General features: G+C 39.1%; 2 protein-coding genes across 5 annotated transcripts; one reads left to right on the top strand and one right to left on the bottom strand.

Annotated features, from left to right (window-relative positions):
• Positions 1–1,333: 1,333 nt before the first annotated feature.
• LOC114573897 (phospholipid scramblase 2) lies at positions 1,334–10,045 on the bottom strand. Its single transcript, XM_028606109.1, has 8 exons — positions 9,735–10,045; positions 9,159–9,256; positions 6,106–6,407; positions 5,169–5,211; positions 4,742–4,962; positions 3,157–3,318; positions 2,645–2,806; positions 1,334–2,529 (listed from the first exon to the last, which is right to left on the bottom strand). Exons 2-8 carry the CDS (start codon positions 9,169–9,171, stop codon positions 2,470–2,472), a joined length of 963 nt encoding a protein of 320 aa, XP_028461910.1. The 5' UTR covers positions 9,172–9,256; positions 9,735–10,045; the 3' UTR covers positions 1,334–2,469.
• On the top strand, positions 9,460–17,433 carry LOC114573901 (uncharacterized). Of its 4 annotated transcripts, none has more exons than XM_028606115.1 (6): positions 9,460–9,661; positions 15,677–15,786; positions 15,864–15,962; positions 16,067–16,272; positions 16,785–16,848; positions 17,171–17,433. In XM_028606115.1, the coding sequence occupies exons 3-6, from the start codon at positions 15,864–15,866 to the stop codon at positions 17,207–17,209; spliced, it is 408 nt and encodes a 135-aa protein (XP_028461916.1). In that variant the 5' UTR covers positions 9,460–9,661; positions 15,677–15,786; the 3' UTR covers positions 17,210–17,433. The 4 variants fall into 4 exon arrangements, with proteins under 4 accessions (XP_028461916.1, XP_028461913.1, XP_028461915.1 ...); XM_028606112.1 differs by having other exon boundaries at positions 9,460–10,130; XM_028606114.1 differs by lacking the exon at positions 9,460–9,661 and adding an exon at positions 10,140–10,448.
• Positions 17,434–17,450: the final 17 nt, after the last annotated feature.

Genomic DNA, 17,450 nt, shown 5'->3' with positions numbered 1-17,450 from the left:
GTCGGTTTTAAGAGAGGTCATGGAATCTTGTGAGACATCAACCCAGTCACTCAGACCTTGGATATGCAATACCCTGTTTGTCATTTCCATGTTTACTTTAAACAACATATTTGTCTATTGTATTCTTCTTAATGGATTGTGAAAACTAACAGACACTGACTGTGTACATAGACATACTGGTGTAAATATTTCCACAGCAGGTCAACTTGTGTGACTAGTTGCAAAGTCAATGAATTGGTGAGAAATGTATAAGAACCATTGGATATTGGGAAGACAATTAAAGCTTGAGGTATTTCCCAGAATCATTAAGTCATGGATAGGCATGTACAGACATGCTCCCTTAAATACTTTGTTGTAATTCCTGCATTTTCCCAGAGGGTGGAGCAGTGTGATGTTTAATGTGACTTGAGAAGAGATGTGGGTCTCCTTTTGTTCCATCTGCAAGTTTAGGATATCATCTTTAGATAAAGGAAGCAGATATTGACACCAATAAAGTTCATGTTGTATTGAGAAAGTTACCCAGTTAACTAAAGTGGAGCAGAGTTTTAGTAGAACCTTTGGCTGATGGGAGAGGCGGGATTTCCCTCTAAGCAAAGAATTTTTTCTAAGTGAAACCAGATGTTCCACATTTAGACATTAGGTTTCCAAAGGCCTTCCAAAAACCTTTCCCGGGCGATGAGTGGAGCAGAAGAACACAAGACAACAAGACTATAACACGGCATAATATGGCAATTGTTTTATTTTTCTAAATTTTTTTTTCTTCTAAAATACAGGGTATTTTTGGTGTAAAAAAAATGTGATTTACAAGATACAAGAAAAATGGAACAAAATTGTTTTGATAGAAACAGGAAACTGATACTACAGATCCTGCCTGCAGCAGATATAACTGATTTATAAAAGCAAGTGCTGCAGATAAACATCAAACTGACACAATGAATAAACATTTGCAATACATGTACTGTACATCCTTTGGCTACTTTCCTTTCATCTTTCCTTATCAGAGGTCAGACTGCACAGAGCCTGATGGTAGCAATTCAACTTAAATTTTTCATTTCAATACGCTTAATAGGCATGACGTTCGACATGTGTTGGCAAAGCCTAATTATAATCAAGACAATGAATGAAAATAACAAAAAAATAAGGTTAATAATGAGTTGTTTTGGGTAAAAGTGCTTATTAAACTATTGCTAACTAAAGTTGTTCATACTAATGCAATTGTTATATTATGTCTTACTATGGTTATTGAACTATTGTGTGGTGCAACTAAAAGTGCAGATTGATTTGAAAAATCTGCACTGCAATGAATACAACAAGAACATAAATGTGGCAAAAATAATAGCCATAATGTTCAATTTATTTAACTCAAGTCTATGCAAGCTTATTTACATCAAGTAGTGTGAGCAATAAAAAAATGACTGCCTCAACGGAAGGACTTATCTGGCCTATATATCAGACACATGTAGTTACTGACAGTGTAATATGAGCTAAAACAAAAACTAAATTTCACATGACAACTTTACATTCAGGTCTCTTTCTGCTACACAACTACAGAAAGTTCATACATTTCCTTAAACCCACCACCAACAAGGGTTTTCCCAACCACTGTGGAGTCAGATTAACGTTTACTAACCTCAACCTCAACTTCTGCTTTTTCTTTCAATTCCTTTACTTGACTTATTCCTCCTTTTAACCTTAGCCTACACTCACTCTCTCACCTAAATCATTAACCTGGCACATGTTCAAGGCACTGGTGTCTGGAGGAATTGGAGGGTGAGGTTTGGCAGTGATGTCGGTTTCCATGGCAACCAATAAACTACAGAGGGGGCATGAGAGCATTTACACTCTAGTCTATGCTGCAGGGTTGTTAGATAATGTACTAGGGTTTAAGACGGAGGGCTTCGAGGAAGAGAAAGGCTGCTGAGAGGTAGAAGAAAGAGCACTTTGGTAAATGGCCTCAGCATGTGTTAACTCCTGTGTTCACAAGTCCTCTCTCTGGCCCAACCACCACTTCCCTATTTAAGCTAAAAAATGACTCATGTTCAGGTTCTATGTACATCTTTTGTTGATGTTGAGCTAGCTGCTCTGAGGCTGTAGTGAGGCACAGCAGTGCTTTGAGCTAAATTTGTGGGCACTGAAAACGACATTGAGGGGGTCATGTTGACTTTTTTTGGCAGGGATTAAAGCTCAGATGGAGGTGCATTCACGCACTTCAAATAGATAAAACTACAGACTGCATGGAGTGTAAAGAACTAAGCAGGTATCACTCAGAGTTTGGATAGATATCAAAAACAATCCTTGGCAGGCACCTGGAATCATGAGTTTATCGGCCCATTTTGGTCTGCTTGTATAAAATGATCCTGGGATTGACGCCATTTTGGCTGGAATTTGGTGAATGCAAAAAAAAAAAAAAAACAAAGTACATACAATGCATATCTTGCACTTGCTGTAATGCTGTTGTTTTCCCCTCTGTTATGAAAACACCGTGCTGCGCTGGTTGGCGTCCCCGACCTTTTCGAAGAACATGAAATCCTATAAAAGTGCCAACACAGAAGGAAATTAATTTATCCCGATTAGACCGGGGCAGAAAGTATACAAAAAATAATTGGTGTTATTCAAAGCGCAAATACTTAAAATATGGTCTTACAATGAGGAAGCAGGCTCCCATGAGCACAGCTTTCATCTTCACGTCCAGGTCCAGCGGGAACTGGATGCCAAAGTTGTCCGCGTCTGTGAAGACTTCCTTCAAAAGGCCGCTCCACTGCTTGCTGATGCGACCAATGGGCGTGTCCCCATCTTTGGTCTTCAGCTACAGAGCAATAAGTACAGCAATGTTTATAAGACATTTTATCAAATATACTGTGAAGTCATCATGTTTGGGGGTTTTCAAAATGCCTAACTTGGACTGGAATGGTTCACTTAAAGAAATAGTTTGACATTTTGGGAATTACGCTAACTTTCTTGCAGAGTCTAAATTAACTTTCTTGCAGAGTGTTAGATGAGAAGACTGAAACCACTCTGATATCTGTAGGATGAATAGGAAGCTACAACCAGCAGGCGATAAGCTGAGCTTAGCATAAAGACTGGAAACAGGGGGAATCCGCTAGCCTGGCTAGATATGAGCGTGGTATTGACCTTCTTCTAACAATCTGACCTCACCTCAAAGTTGACATCCCCACAGCAGTTGCAAGCAAAGCAGGGCCCCTCCAGTTTCATCAGGGTCTCCTTGTTGGCTCCCTGGATGGAAAACTTTGGCAGGCAAGGGTGCCAGTCCTGTTTGACATAGCCTATGGTGGTGCCTGGCGGCGCCTGGACCTCCAACTGTTGGTCACATACATAATTACATACACATACTTACATGCCACTAAATTTTATAAAATCATTCCAGAGATCTTAAAATCTGTCCTCATCCCTTGACGCTAACAGCTATAAATAAAAACCACGGGGTTAGCATGTCACAACAGGATTGATAAGTGAACCTCTGACTGCTCCATTGTGGAACCACATAAAGGTAATACATCTCACATGGCTCCTGTCTGGCCAGTAAACAGAAAGGCAGTATGTGAGAGTGTAGCAGCTTGGGTTCAGGCCAATGGGATGGTACTGTAGCCAGATTGCTAATGATGTGATTAAAGGGGTGGAGGGATGGAAGAGGATCGGGGGAGTCAAGGAGATAGTTTGGACAAACAAAGGGCCATTCATAGTCTCAACAAACCCCTGCCTGAACAGACTGGTGTACAGAGACATGGACGCGCCACTCAGCAACTCAACACTAACGAAGGGAGGAAAGACAGAAGCCTCTAAATATGAGCCACTGAGAGCTGTGAGACTACTGATGGTTATGCTTATAGATACCAAAAAAGGTTTTATCAGTGAAATTAGCCGTTTTAATACTTGGCTGGAGTAAGTAAAAATCTGCACACAAATTACCATTTCAAAATCCACTGTAAAAAGGGCTGGTTTGCTTACATACTTTGATTGCTATCTAGACATGCAAATAGTTTTAGATTTATTTGCCCAGATATTGAAATGTCCATCTCTTAACTATGACCGTACACACCACATCAACAGTTTTCATAGGGACTATTTGTTCAGTAGAAAGTAGTTTATCCAGAGTAACCAGAACATTGTTTCTGGAAACACATTTAAAAAAATGAAATGTCCAATGCTATGAGCACCACAACAATAAACAATAAACAGTAATACACACTGTATTGAGGTGGCGGAAGAAACCTCAGAGACCGATATCTCAAAATTTGGACAAATGAAACCAAGAAACGTCTCTTTAAAAAGGTTCTAAATCCCAATTTAGCACTTTTTGCTTTGGTTGTTTTTATTTTTATTTCCTAGTTTTTTTTTTTTGGGAAGCTCTCTGTTAACTTTATTTCTAAAAGTACCCCCCTCCCAAAAGATTATTATTGTTATTATGTCCTAATCAGTAAAGCTAAACTATGAAATCAACTGCTTTAGCAAGCGATAGTTCCTTCTTCTCCATCAGAAACATTTCAATCAATATGGTTAAATATTAACAACATTCATAAGTGAACATGTTATATTAAATAAACACTTAGGGCAAATATTATAACACAAATATCAGGGTGTTTATCCACAAGCAGAGTGAGTGCTCAGGGCAAGCTGAATGAACTATTGAATTGATACAATATTAGTCTTGGTGTGGTAAATCAATATAATACGAGGCTATAAAAAAAAACTGTTTTTGAGACTTCCACACACACGCACAGACCTCTTGCAGGCAGCAGGGACACCAGCAGGAGACGCAGCGGAAAGGCCGTATGAGACGGATGACCTCCCTGTCCATGTTGTCCTTGATCTTCATGTCGAAGCTGCGCAGCGAGCCACAGCAGTTCCTGGTGCAGCAGTCGTTCTTCTCTTTGGCCTTGTAGATCTTTTGGCCCAGACTATTCTTTATCTCGTACTGGTTGTTGGTCTCAAACCCGATGAATGCTTGGACGTGAGAAAGGAAAACGGGTGGAAACGGTAAATAATAAAGTGTAGATAAGTAAAGAATTTCAAGGACAGATGTCATTTTCCATTTTGATTTATGAGGGGTTTAAAGCTCGCCGGCCGGGACAAACTGCTGATGGTTATTTGCTGCTTTCAAAGTGGCGATGAGTGCAGATATGACTGGAAGAACAAGTAACAGGCCTTACCTTCTAGGAGTTCCACTTTTTGATGGATCAGGATCTGGTCAATCTAAAACCACAAGGAGGAACAGTGAACAGTTTATCACTGCAACATATATCCATCTGAATGTCTGAAAGTCTTATTCCTCGAGAAACAAGCGGAAAAGCGGCAAACACAAGGGGACTATTTCACTTGTTTGCAATGCAAAGCAACTTAGTCCATAAAATCATCATATGTCGATGCTGGAATATAGAAAGAGTTATTTGTTTAAACGTTATTTGAATAAAAGTAAATGTTGATCCTTATATGTACACAAAGAAAACCTACTGAGTTGCTGTTTTTAAGAAAGAACCATGTTGAATATGACCGTTACAAGTTTAAAGGCTGTGATGACTTACTACATTGTTTTAAATGGAAAAACTGACAAACAATGCACAAACTAAAGCCAGATTGCTCCTTTCTTTCACTCACTGACTATCCACTGTAACTGGCTCCAATATCTGATGCAAAGCAGACACTTTTACTCTGTAATGGATTTGAATTCAGCTGTAGAGATGTGTTCAATCAACTAAGCAGTACACGTACATTAATGGTAAGTCAATTACAGTGACAGAAGAAAATGTAGTTGCGTGAATCTATTATAAGCTATTTTCACATTTTATTTCACGCAACGTGTGAAAGATAGGAAAATTAGGAATTTAATTTAATTCATGCATTTCAATGTTGTAGACTGGTACCCAATCGCTGACAGTAGCTTTCTTGGGTGCTACACTACACCTCAAGTGTAGCTTCTTATTGTTCATTTCTATGAGTCAACTCAAGTTGTCATTATCAGCCAGTTGCACAATCAGAAACAAAGAGGGAGCAAAATCCAGAAGTGAAGGAGTGGTGCGTGAATCATCCATCTAAGCCTCAACTGGCTGCACAGGCTATGCAGATCTTTCTTTGATTACTCTGTCCTACCTGTGTGAGGTACTCGAGCCCTGGTGGGACACCAACAGGAACCACAGCTGGAGACCCAGCTGGAGCCATAGCGATCCCTCCTGGAGGGGCACCATACTCCGGTCCTGGAACTGGGCCTGGGCCGACCGCACCAGGCTGATACATGACAGGGCCTTGGGCTGGATTGTAGCCCGTGTTGAAGCCTGGTGGAGGGGCTTGACTGGGGTCTCCATACCCCCCCTGAGGAACTGGATAAGGGGCTACGGACTGGCCACCTTGCTGAGGCATTGGGTAGGGTGGGTTGCTGTAAGAGCCTGGGTAACCTGAAGAGAAAAAACAAAAAAACATCATCACATCATATTAGTTCAAACATCATCTTGTACAGGTTTATTTTTTTATTTGACTGAATTTGTCAAAGACTGTTGATTATAATAGCTACACACAGAGGAGTTCTTCACAGTACAAAACCAGATGGCTTTCAAACTGGAAGCACTCAAGGTTCATTTAACCATTACACAATATTATGTTTGATTGTTAAAAATGAACCTCAATTTACATACAATATAAAAACATAACTCACAAAACTTAAACAATAAACACATGAATGAAAACCTCTATAATACACAATACAAAACATACATTTAGGTAAAAATGAAAAAAAAAAAAAGAATCGTGACCAGATGTTTCAGCCAAGTGCAGCCAACTTCTTACCTTCCATTAAGATAACAAATTAAATATTGCAGAGACAAATATTCAAGTCATCGTTGCGCCTCAGTGACACAGACGGAGGAAGTCATGATCTGCGTTTCTATGGCTGATTGCAGCTGCTCTGTGCTCCCAAGTGTGTGAGAGTGTGGGTGTGTTTACTGTGGATCATCCTGCTTTTCCCTGCTGGGACGGTAGAGCCAATAAGCTACTTATTATCTGAACCACAGAGGAGATTGGAAGCACTTTTACAAGGGAGCTAATTATAAACCAATACTGGACTATACTATACAGTAATAGCCCTGGTGATTTGCTCTTGTTTTTTCCATCATCTTTTCACGGTGAATACTAAATGGGGCTTTTAAACAGTACAGTTACTTGATAATGGTCTTTATTCGGGCATGAATTCAACAGCTTCAGGCTCTTATTTAAGCAGAGCAAACTACACTAATCAGTAAGGTTTTCAACTGGCAATTTACAGCAAGAACTTCAGTTTTAGTAGCAGCCTGAAAGCTTTATATCATCTCATATGAATAAAGTCTTCATAATGACATGCAACATAACTTTGTTTCTGCTTGTTTGTATGTTTATGTTTTAAGTGCAAGTCTGACTTCATAATAAAGATAGGACTTTCCCCTGTCATTCTGAAGTAGGGCTGGGCGATATGGACAAAATCAAATATCACAATATTTTTGACCAAATACCTCGATATCGATACCGCAATGATATTGTAGTGTTGACTGTTGGTGCTTTCACAAAACATATTTACACAATAAGATTTTTGATGAATAATCATTGGTAATGTGGATATAATGACTAAGTGGGTAAAGGCAAATAATAGAACAGTTATAACATTCTGGTAAGTTCAGAAAATGACATCACTTTACTGTAATGCAGCCTTTAAAACCAGGAAAAGACTTACGCCATATTACGATATCCAAAATCTAAGACGATATCTAGTCTCATATCACGATATCGATATATTGCCCAGCTCTATTCTGAAGTTTAAGCAGCAAGGGCACTTCAACACCTGCTGATGACGGAAGAATCTTCAAAACATGTTTTTAAAAAGGCCAATAGAAGACTATGTTTGGTTCAAGAGAGTTTAAAGCAATTCGAGAATGCCAAATTACTCACTCAATACACTGTCCTTCACACTTAGTTTATCACAATATGTTGATTGTGAAGAGCTTAAATGGCAATAAAGGAAGTGGGTGCGCTGTCTGTCATGAGTTTAATCACTGACAGATGTCTGCAATGTAGTGTCACCACGGAGTCTCTCTCAGAGAGGGCAGCTTGGACATTTCCACAAGTTTCACACCAATAATAGTCCTTCCTCTCTCTAGTCAGAGATATCAAAAGGTACCTCTCATTTTAGATTGTTCAACCACATAATGCACCGGATTGCTCACTTTACAATCATCTCGTCCTTTAAACGGAATGTGATGTTTATCCTCATCTGTAACTAGCATAAAACTGAAATGATTGTTCAGGCAAAAGTGCAAAACATGCTCTGGTTCCAGCTTCTCAAATGTGAGAATCTTCTGCTTCTCTGCTTTATATTATTGTAAATGAAATACCCAGTCGCCGTATGCACTTAAATGTAAAGCTTATTGAGTTTGCTTGTAATAAAATGTCAGTGTCGTCACGTATCATTAGTGTTGAGTCATGAAGGATGTGGGTTTCATAACTGACCAAACTGGTTTTTGTTGGCATGGCAGGACAGTCCAAGTCCAACCACCACTAGCTGGCATAGAGTTTAAATCTCAAAACAAACATGGATTACAGTCAGAAAAACTTTCTATTAAGCACCTGAAACCAAAAGGGAGGACCTGAGTAACGTGGTCGGTGAACTTTGAGGCTTATTGTTGGCCCACCTCTTTCCACATTCCTTTTTTCTACTTGCAGGAAACAAACCAGTGAAATCACAGGAAGGCAGTCCTCATGTACACAGCCATTGCCCACACAGTGGTACCTTTCACCTCTTAAAGAGGGAGGAGTGTGCTGTACCAATGGGCGAAATCAGGAGTGTTTCCCCTTCAAGATTAATGCAAGCATTTCTTTCAGATTTCGCCACCTTGGGGAGGACAGCATTTCTTAAGGACAGCGTGTCACTTCACAATGATGCTCAGTGAACAGGAATGTCTAATGGAAACTTTGAGATGCAAGAGCTTTATCATTTCAACAATGGCAACAAAAAAAGGAAACCATTAGGTGTTAAAGCAACTGTATTAAACAAATCACAATCAAAGCTCCTAATTCTTCTCATTTTCGGTGTAATAGTCAAACTAAGGAAGGAAATCTTAAGATGAAAAAAACAAAAAACAAATCTAGTGGTTTTTCCACTTTCCCATTTGTCAGCCGCTTACCAGGAGCAGACATGGCGAGGAGCTGGATGAAACTGTTCTGGGCACGCAGTGAAAGGAGGTCACACTTCCGGGTCTCCTCCCAGGGTCTCTACGGGAAACTGGAGGAGTGGAAGGAACAGAGGGTGGGATAAAAAAAGTGAAGGGGGGGGGTTCACAGAAACATAAAGTGAAGAGGACAAAAGAGTCCAGCTTTTTCAGCATCCAGGCTCAATCGCATATGTGGAGTGTCTTCTATTATCCTAGAATCATGTGTCTTGTTGGTCACCAGACCACAATGGTGTAATAAGTATGTGGGTGTAAACATGTTTTAGCAGGAGCTGGTCATGCATTTTCAATGGTCCTCTATTGTTAGATACAGCAACAATTCCGGATAAAGACAAAGTTGAAACACAGCTACAAATCCCTCAAAGTGATCAGGAGTAAATTTTTCTAAAAGCCCTAGCTCTTTACAAATTTTCGCAGCATATGGCGGCTACATCTCTGCCTCACGTACACGGTGTCTGGTAAGACCCTCTAATCCTTGCCATATTAACAAGAAGAAGAAAAAAACGAAAATGACGCAAAAAAGAAACTCACCTCTTTAGCAGCAGGTATTTTCTCGGTCCTAGTTAGGAGGCGTTTTTTATCGTCTACCTAAACCTGTTCCTCGTCGCTACGCTGTTTGTCACTCCTCTCTGCCGTCAATATGATATCCTCCTCCCCTTTCAGAGTCATACGACTTTTATTAAGGCTTCCGTGTGAGAACACAGTGAGTAAAGGCTAGCTATCATCTTGTTGGCGGAAACTGGAAACTAAGTTGGTAAAATATATCGTTTCCACTTGTTTTAGTATTAGCTATGTTAACTGTCACATACGAGGACTTGCGCCATGGAAATTTAAAAAAAAACATTTTAGTGCATGCAGCAACAGCAGAGAGGACCACCAGAGGGAGCCAATACCTTGACGGGGCGACCGCGGACACATGTCACTATGGTCAGGACACTCAACTATGTCATGATGACCTGGCTCAGGTGGTCATAAAGAAGACAACACCATGTTAAATATTTAAACAATACTTTATTAAAACAATTTGAACCAAATTAGAACAAATGTCTAATAGACCATAAATCAGTGGAGTAGGTTGTGCATGAGTGAAACAGGTGTGTGTGTGTATGGTGTTGTAAAGTGTAAACTCAGCAAAAGGCAAATCTAGGATAGGGTAACATAACCAACCCTAACCTAACGTTGGTGTGCCTGTGGAGACAGCAGGGAGAGGAAGCAGCTTGAGAAACCTCAGCACACCACACACAGGTGAGCTGAGTTACTCTAATTAGTAACCTGCAAACAGGAGACACACGTTAGTTAGAACACATCTCCACAATGTGGACAGCAAAAGCACTCAAATGACACTAAAGGGGCATCACAACTAATAAAAACTAAACAACTAAATGTGGACTACTAAAAAGCAAGGTAGTACAAACACATACTACTCACAGCCTATACAGTAAAATATATGATATGGCCTACTGTTGGACATCAGTAAATATTAAAAGGTAATATTTTATAAGCTGCTTCATTGCCATGTTTTGTACATTAATTCTCAATCAAGTCAACAAATACAAAGAGGCCTACCTGAAAACTGTACTTTAGGTAGGCTAATAGTAGTAGTAGTAGTTGTAGCCTAGGCTACTTAAAGTTACTTTAATGTAGTAACTTTCCACTGCTGACTACAACTAAATGAAATTGAAACTATACTACATTAATCTAAACATAAATTAAAATCAAGTTAACCAAGCTAAAATAAACTCATCTTAATGAAACAAATTAGCTAACATAACGTTTGACAACTAAACTGAATTTAACTAGCCAAAAAGGCTAAAACTGACATCCCACCATGTTTCCTTGTTCCATTGTACTGTATATACAGTCTATGATTGTAAACTAAACTGAATTAAACCTGAATGAACTAATATATAACATATACTCTAAACTAAGAGCACTGACTAAACGAATGCAACCAAATGAAATTTAAAATGAAATTAACAGACAGCACAGATTTTTTTTTTGTGGAAGGGTAACATTAGTAATGTTAGCCAAACAGTTATCAACCAGCTTCTTAGCATCTTCAGCCTATTGTTTTATTTCTTTTACAGCACAGCCTCTACATTCTGTCTGTCAGTGTTTCTGTGAACAACACAAACTTTATGGCTGAAATGACATTCAATTGCTGGACAAATTTAATCTGACAAATGTTTAGTTATAATTTCTAAGGTTGCTCACATTTGTGGAGGGAGCAGTCTTTGTCTTGTCTATATTTGGCAACTGCTACAATGCCTGCTACTTATAGGGCACTGGACTGGGGCGGGGTATGAGCTCACACACACACACACAAACACACACACACACACACACTGGATGAAGCCCACTATACTCATGAAGACTTTCAGTGACTATATTCATTTCCAAACCTTAACTGTGACTGAAAGTAGTAACCCACACTTTCACCCCACATAAGTACTATTAACTTATTTAAGTACTCTTAACGGTTACCTTTTAATTTTTTTAACCATATGCTTTGTGCATACTTGAATTTAAGTTATATTTCAATTATGTACGAAAAACAATTATAACTTAAGAGTGTAATTAAATGCAGTTAGAGGAATAGTTTTAGCATTGCTTATTCCTCTCTTTTGCTGAGAGTTTTAAAATAAAATAAATGCAACTCTCATGTTTGAAAGTGTTTTCAATCTTCTCATCTAACTCTTGGCAAGAAAGCAAATAAGCGTATTTCCCAAGCGTATTTTTTTTTTAACTATAGTCAAGAATATTTTAAGTTATTTAGGTAATGCTATGTTGGAAATAGCACAGTTTATGTAGAGATATGGCCAGTGGCGGCTGGTGATAATTATTTTTGGGGGGGCACTTATTTTTGGTGGTGGGGGGGCAAATAAATACAAAGCAGTACTTTGAAACTGGGCAAAACAACCAGCACAACTTTATTTAAACAACAATGTATTTAAAAAGAGCTTTCAAGATTCAAGTTACAAACAGAATAAGATAGTGACTCACTGAGTTTTTTTTTAACTCGCAACAGAGTAACTTGACTTAACTGTAGGGTTATTTTTTTTCCTGTCTTCATTTAACTCGTAGCTTGGGCATGAAACAAATTGCACCCACAACCAGTACTACTTTAAAACTTGAGATTATGCAAAATAATCTTTTACCAAAAGTCTAGCATGGCTAAACTAAATAATTTAGTATGGTAATCAAAATAAGTTTGGTAGATAGGCCAATTAGGTTCAAACCCAATGTACTCAAACCACAACTTAAATATCAAAAACCTGACAAAGAAAATAAAAATATAAAACCAAATTAACCAAAAACTGAGATCTCTTATTTCATAGAGATAACCAGGGGAATAATAAAATCAGTTTGTTTGTTCAACCCTGTTTCATTAGTTTGAGTGCACTCAAGTTCCTACCACCACCCTTAGCAGGTAAAACTGTCCATCCTGGCTCCTCAGAGAATATTGTAGGGAAACGACGTGAAAATCCTGTGAGTAGTGGAGATGGCGAAGATCTAGTGAGCGGTAAGAAGATGGTGGTGATGAAGATGAAACCCAGGAGGCAGTGACTTGAGCAGCACAGTTCTGTCTTCCAGTAGAGTCTCACCAAAAAAACAGCCTGAAATTAATTTGACCAAACTTGTACCAAGTTGTCCTGGCATCCAATCAACTTAACTTTAACATTTATTTTACCCAGACTAGATCCAATTCTACCCCCCACACTAACCTCTTACAGAAGTAAGGGCCAAGAAAATGTCCCCATTGCTTTTCCATCAGTTTACATCTTTGGGAGGACATTTGGTCCTGTATTGCAATAATACAACACACACACACACACACACACACACACACACACACACACACACACACACACACACACACACACACACACACACCCAGCCAGAGGCTCCTAATGAGGCCCGTCCCTGATAATGAAGGTAATCAGTGCAGCCTATCTGGCCTCTGCCCCTGCTGACATGCTGCCAGCCTTGCCTTAGTTTATTTATACACGCCTGATCTATCAGCACTAGCTCTATGTTTGGTGGGCCTCAGTGTCTCAGAATAGAAATAATTAGGACAGGGCGGGAAAAGAGGAAAAATGAAAACGTGTCTGAATGCGCATACACTCAGAGCGGACCCCCGCCCCATCCTCCAATCCGCCAATCTCTCCATCCATCCCTGCTACACTGTCTCCTCTCTGTTTTGTTTTCTGGAGACAGGGGCAGCAGGCAGGCGGGTGGAGAGAGTAGTGTGTGGTCTGGATTGGGTGGCAATCTGCTGGTGAAGTCAGGCGAAGCAGAGTGATAAAGTTTTCCAGATTACCACAAACACTGGGGTCCTGATACTATCTCTGATCTCTCTGTCTCTGTGCTTCTCTTTTAAACCCCAAAATCACTGAATTAATGCAGATATGAGCATTGGATGAATGGGTCAGTTAATTTACTTCAATTTTATCTGTCAATTAACTGCTGAAGTGTATCATTTATATAATTTATTAAGTATTAGTGGCAAATAGTTGCTTGCTTTCATGGTTTTGGTGGATGTTGTTAAGTAGTTTAAATATGTCACTTTCAGCTCTAATATTTTTCGATGGCATTTGCCAATACTTTGGACATTTTATAGATGAATTAGTTCATCAAAAAAAGCTTTTCTTCGAGATTACAGAGTAACACTTACAGGGATAATTTAATACAAAGGACTTAATGTTTTCTATATGGGGCAAGGCGTCCGTTTAAAAAAAAAATAAAAAAAAATATTCCAACGAAGTTGGGATGTTGTGTAAAACGTAAATAAAAACAGAATACAATGATTTGCAAATCATTTTCAACCTATATTTAATTGAATACACTACAAAGACAAAATATTTAATGTTCAAACTGATAAAGTTTATTGTTTTTTTTGCAAATATTCACTCATTTTGAATTTGATCCCTGCAACACATTCCAAAAAAGTTGGCACAGGGGCATGTTTTCCACTGTGTTACACCACCTTTCCTTTTAACAACACTCAATAAGCATTTGGGAACTGAGGACCCTTATTGTTCAAGCTTTGTATGTGGAATTCATTCAATTCAATTCAATTCAATTTTATTTTAAGTATCAAATCATAACAAGAGTTATCTCGAGACACTTTACAGACAGAGTAGGTCTAGACCGCACTCTATAATTTACAAAGACCCAACAATTCCAATAATTTCCCATTCTTGCTTGATGTACGACTTCCGTTGCTCAACAGTCCGGTGTCTCCGTTGTCGTATTTTGTGCTTCATAATGCGCCCCACATTTTCAATGGGAGACAGGTCTGGACTGCAGGCAGGCCAGTCTAGTACCTGCACTCTTTTACTACGAAGCCACGCTGTTGTAACACGTGCAGAATGTGGCTTGGCATGTTCTTGCTGAAATTAACAGGGAGGTCCCTGAAAAAGACGTTGCTTGGATGGCATTATATGTTGCTCTAAAACCTGTATGTACCTTTCAGCATTAATGGTGACTTCACAGATGTGCAAGTTACCCATGCCATGGGCATTAACACACCCCCATACCATCACAGATGCTGGCTTTTGAAATTTGCGCTGATAACAGTCTGGATGGTCCTTTGCCTCTTTGGCCCGGAGGACATGACGTCCATGATTTCCAAAAACAAATTGAAATGTGGACTCGTCTTTTGTTGCCCCTGTCCCAGCTTTTTTGGAAGGTGTTGCAGGCATCAAATTCAAAAGGATATTTGCAAAAAAAAAATAAGTTTATCAGTTTGAACATTAAATATCTTGTCTTTGTAGTGTATTCAATTGAATGTAGGTTGAAAATGATTTGCAAATCATTGTATTTTCATTTTACACAATGTCCCAACTTCATTGGAATTGGGGTTTGTACAACAAACCTATTGCCATCAAAAAGATAGATAGAGTTGGGCAATTGATAAATATCATTGTATATAGATTTTTTTTATGGAATTGTATTTTGTCAAGTTAATTTGTCAACACAAGTTTGTTATTCTGACTATAACTTATATGATAGGATATCAATGACATGTCCATGGAGTAAAAACAATTAAACTTTAAATGCAGCTGTGAGCAAACCAGCGGAAACCAGCCTGAGAGTAATGTATCACTCCAAGGCAAACCTGTAAACAGCAAGCTACAACATCCTCAATAATGACCATATCTTTCTCCCATCTTCCTTCATAGCGGCTGTAAGGAAAATGGAAGAGGGCGTGGGGGTGGGACGGTGTGTATGTGTGTGTGTCAAGGCATGTTGTCAGCACTTAAAATCTCTTAAAAAAAGAGTGGCTTTAGAGGTTTGACACTAATGACAATGCCAGGCTACAAGGCGGCAGATGTAATTGGCATGTCTGAAGTCACACACAGTCACACACAGACACACACACACAAACACACACAAACACACACACACACACACACTCACTTAGCCTAAACAGCCACTGATGCCAGTCCCATAATATAAACCCACCCTAGATGCACGGCTACAAATACCCTCCACGCTGCTCAACAGCTCAGAAGACACAGAGCTGCAACCATCATCAGCTTTGAGGACGAAACTCCACAGAGAAAACAGAAGATTTAAGGTGAGCATGTTGCCTCTTGTAAGCAATGTTTAATTGCTTGTGTGTTTACTGTTACTGACTCGGGATACTCTGTTCAGATGCTTTGCTCCAGGTGTGTGCTGCCTTTCCTGGCTCTTTACATATTGCCAGAGGTGACGCCTGCTGCTGTATTACCAAGCAGATTCAAAAACAAAAGGGTAAGCCTTTATATACACAACATAATCATCCCAACTCAAAATACCTGCTGTATGTAATACTATGCAATGTATTTGTCTTTTTATAATCTAATTGTTGTTCTCAGGAAGTCAACTGGCTGGACCAAGAGCTCTTCCCCCGCCTGCCTGAGCGCTCAGAGCCGGGAGACCTCTCTGTGGGTGACGCTGGGGAGATGGACAGGGATGTGAACGGCCGCCCCCCTCATTCAGAGACTTTCCTCGCCCCAACAGAGCACCTTTCTCTCCAACGCCAGAACCAGAACCAGTACCACCGTAAAGCCAATGAAAAGAGGTGAGGAGAAAAGGAGAGAAAGCAACTATCATTGTTTTAATGGATTTAAACTTGTGTTTTGTCACACATAATGAAATTATAACGCAGAAATAAAGCTTTGCAACATGTGACTTTTGTCTAATGAACAAACCAGGATAATTGAAAATGTAAATAACTCACAACCCAAGAGATTTAAATAACTTATTTTATGTCAACCATCGTCTAAATCAATGGGATAGAATGAGAAATTATTTATTTGATCTGAAGTGAAAAATAGTAGACATTTTTTTCCTGTAATTATATATTTTTCATTTTTCAGTTGATATGTAAACAAAGATGTCTAACTTTAAGATGGTCTGGCTGTTGTTTTTGTGGCTCTTTAGTCTTTTAAATAAAAGAAATGTAAAGTTTAAAGTTGTTTTTGGAATGTGTGGTACAGGGTGAATGTATATTATGAATGGAAGTATAAGCTGTTCATGGTCAGTCACCGTTCATCACAGAAATTTACTGATTTTTGACTGCTGTGTCTACAGGAGGAAGGTCGCTCCTCTGGACTCCATCGGCAGCTTTCAAATGTCCAGTTTCCGAAACCGAAAGGTGAGTAACAAAAGAAAAACACTATGGGAAAACTCCTCATAAAGCTATGTTAGAGGCTATACTGAGGAAAATAGACACATTGTGTATACATATAGAGTTATGAGCACTATCGATCTATATCAGTGGTTAAACGTTACACTTTCAATAGAAGATTTCTTAAATTACTTACATCATTGGCATGAACATAATTTCACCTTGACTTGCCCACATGTTCTATGACAAGCTTGCTTATGTGTAGAGTATAACAATGATTTATAGCATGGATAATAAATCCTTAAGACAGTGCTTTTGGTAGGTGAAAAACTGAGCATTTGTGTTACAGGATGAACCGGACATCAACTGGGAAGAATACAAGGATTAAAGAGCAACTCCAACAATTAAGCTCCTCATATTTTTTGTCAGTGACAATCCATGTGTGAACTTTGTACGATATATTCCATGATATTTATTCCTTATTATTTAACTCTCTGCCATACTAACAAGTGAGATTCCTGTACACCCACTCCCTCTAGTGGTAGAAGACGCAAACATGACAAACACTGCTGTGTGCAAACCAGTTTTATATACAGTCTATGGTGCAAACAATTAAATTAAATGTGACA

The sequence above is a fragment of the Perca flavescens genome, chromosome 19 (genome assembly GCF_004354835.1).
Source record: "Perca flavescens isolate YP-PL-M2 chromosome 19, PFLA_1.0, whole genome shotgun sequence".
Lineage (NCBI taxonomy): Eukaryota > Metazoa > Chordata > Actinopteri > Perciformes > Percidae > Perca > Perca flavescens.
Note: the sequence above shows the minus strand (reverse complement) of the source record. Positions and strands in the feature narration are given on the sequence as shown.

Bases quoted from the DNA above. Each gene is read 5' to 3' on its own strand.
- LOC114573897 (XM_028606109.1), bottom strand. The intron at 4,963-5,168 runs GTAAGGCCTGTT...CTCACGTCCAAG, and splicing joins AAAAGTGGAACTCCTAGAAG to CATTCATCGGGTTTGAGACC. The intron at 2,530-2,644 runs GTAAGACCATAT...GCACTTTTATAG, and splicing joins TGGGAGCCTGCTTCCTCATT to GATTTCATGTTCTTCGAAAA.
- LOC114573901 (XM_028606112.1), top strand. From the start codon at position 9,995: ATGTTAACTGTCACATACGAGGACTTGCGCCATGGAAATTTAAAAAAA. The intron at 15,963-16,066 runs GTAAGCCTTTAT...TGTTGTTCTCAG, and splicing joins GCAGATTCAAAAACAAAAGG to GAAGTCAACTGGCTGGACCA. The intron at 16,849-17,170 runs GTGAGTAACAAA...TTTGTGTTACAG, and splicing joins CCAGTTTCCGAAACCGAAAG to GATGAACCGGACATCAACTG.